The 2,478-nt window shown below is 37.9% G+C and overlaps 1 protein-coding gene across 1 annotated transcript in view; it reads left to right on the top strand.

The window, feature by feature from the left end:
- Nucleotides 1-2,478, top strand: part of LOC109836494 (protein fluG) — a 39,543-nt gene that overhangs the window by 17,195 nt on the left and 19,870 nt on the right. Inside the window, exon 9 of the mRNA XM_020404404.1 lies at nt 1,576-1,844. Coding sequence (XP_020259993.1) covers nt 1,576-1,844 — 269 coding nt within the window. The remainder of the gene's footprint in view (nt 1-1,575; nt 1,845-2,478) is intronic.

Below are 2,478 nucleotides of genomic sequence, written 5' to 3'. Positions count from 1 at the left end.
AGCTCAATTCTTGAGCTGTCCAGCAGGACTCGAACGTGGGGAGGAGGACACAAGCCCATACCACTACCCCCATGCTCCCTTGGTCTGCCCACACTCTCTCTTGCCTATAAATAGAGAGGAAGAGAGAAGAAGAAAGTGTGGTGGGAAAAATAAGTGGGAAATTCTTGAGTGAGTGTGAAACTTGAGAGGAAAAGAAAAGAAGTGAGGAAGAGAGAGCTTGTAAAGTTTAGTATTCTCCTCATAGTGAAATCCCCTTTCCGTGGACGTAGGCAAGTTTGTCGAACTACGTAAATCTGTTGTCTCGTCTTTTACTGTGTGTTGTCATAGCTTGTAGGTTCCCTCGATATTTTAGTTTTAGAACTGATGAGAGGAAGAGTATATATTTCACTTTGATGAAATATATCACTTTCGATTCTTGTTTCCTTTGAGAAATAAGAATTTTACTATCTATTCTAGTTTTCTTTGAGAAACAAGAATATAGAGGTTGACTTGTGCTTTTGTGATAACAGAAGTCAGGGCTATCTCTCAGGTGATATCGCTTCCGCGGCGTGAGGGCGTGTCTCTGCGCCCAACAGATTCCCTTATGTGTCATGCCTATTTGATGCATTTGATAATCATGTTAGCTCTTCATTTAGACTCTTCCACTTCGGGAAATATGGAGGTTTTCTCCATGGTCGCATGATTGAACTGTTTGAACATAAATGATACAGTTAGCCATCTTTCAACTGGCCTTTTTAGGTTCTGCGACAATACCTGCTCTTTGTTAGTTGCTTTGGAGAGAAACTGGGAGCTCATAGTGGACATAGGGTGGATATTAGTCATAAAATGTGGAGCTTCTCAATTGAGTCAAGCTCCTTGTCTGACTCCATTTTACTGTGAAAAGCCTAAATGACCATAATTAGTAATATTTATTTATTTTTTATTTGTTAGGAATAATTGTTGTGAAGAAATATAATGTTCAAACTTAGGGGTGGAGATAGAAAACATCTCATATGTTTGACAGACAACATCAAGTAGCTTGTTGAACATTTACTATTATGCCATTCTGGTGAGTGTCCAGTTGTTGAACTTGTCTCAGTTTCTGTATGCATGCTGATATCCCTCAACCAATTGTTTGGCAAATCTCTTCTAGACTATTGGACGAGCTGTTTTTCTCAAGCAAAACTTAAACCTTGATCTAATATGAAGATATCAAAGCCATTCCTTAACAGGCTAACAATCACAGTGAATTATGAGTAATGACAAGCCGGAAGTCAACCTGGTGAAGGATGAGAAAAAGCTACAGTTGATCCAACATGTAATATCTGTTACTTCTATCAATACTAGCCAGATGTTCAGGGCGTTCACCACTAGGTTGTGCTACTTGTGAGGTGGTAATTTAAACTGAACAGGCTTTTAGGTTCAGACTAATTATGGTGGCAATCCTGGTACGGAGTGACTTGATATATATGCACATATGGTTATATCCAGGATAGAACATAGTGAGACTAGTGGCTTGTTTTATTCTTCATTACTATTTCTCCTAAGTTTGTCGTTTATCTGTCAGCTTATAATTAACATTTTCTTGATGTACAGGTGCAAAGAGAGCACGTGAAGTTGTACTGAATGTTTTGTCAAATGCATGTGATGATGGAGACCTTACAATTCCTGATGCTTTGGAAGCAATTGAGGACATCTTCAGAAGAAATGCATTACAAATCTATAATCTGAATGCTATTCTTGGGTCTATAGATTACAGAGGTCCCAAAATTTGCAATGGTATTTCTAAAACTTATACAGGAGGAAAGGATATAGTGTCTGTTCGTGTCACGTGGGTCGACACTTCTGGCCAACACCGATGCCGGGTCAGTTTGTTTCTCAAGAAATTTGTACGCTTTTGGTACGATTTCTGTGTACAATTTCTTAATTTGCCATTATTTATATAATTCTTTAATTAGCGAGTAAAAGAAGTATTTATTGACCAAAATATCATAAATAGGAGATGAGCAATAAAAATCAGTCTTATTCATCTGACTAGATGTACTTCCATTGATGGGCACTGTGGCGATTAAGAGATTTATTTTACTTCATTTTAGTTGTCCATTCAATTTGTAGTGGCGATGTTGGATAGATATTGACACTTAAAGTGGGCCATTATTGCGTAATAGAATGATAAGGTATCCAGTTTTTATTCTATCAAGGGTTAGCTTGTCCTGGATTGTAGGTGGGACTGGATGCCACACCTGCAGCATGTGCGTCATTATGGATGATCTATTGTCACAAGCTATTTAGTTGCCTCATTCTCTTTTAATATTGCTATAATGGATGATTTGTTTTCTGCTTGAAGATGCTAGTTGGACTATTGTTATCTGCTTGAAACACTATCATCAAGCAGTTACTCAAGAAGTCAATCAAAGGGAAAATTGATGTGGACTATTTTGCATCAGCATGAAATCAAACGTGGAGTTACCCAGAAGTAACTTTGACTTAATGCATGGA

The sequence above is a fragment of the Asparagus officinalis genome, chromosome 4 (genome assembly GCF_001876935.1).
Source record: "Asparagus officinalis chromosome 4, Aspof.V1, whole genome shotgun sequence".
NCBI classification, from domain to species: Eukaryota; Viridiplantae; Streptophyta; class Magnoliopsida; order Asparagales; family Asparagaceae; genus Asparagus; species Asparagus officinalis.
Note: the sequence above shows the minus strand (reverse complement) of the source record. Positions and strands in the feature narration are given on the sequence as shown.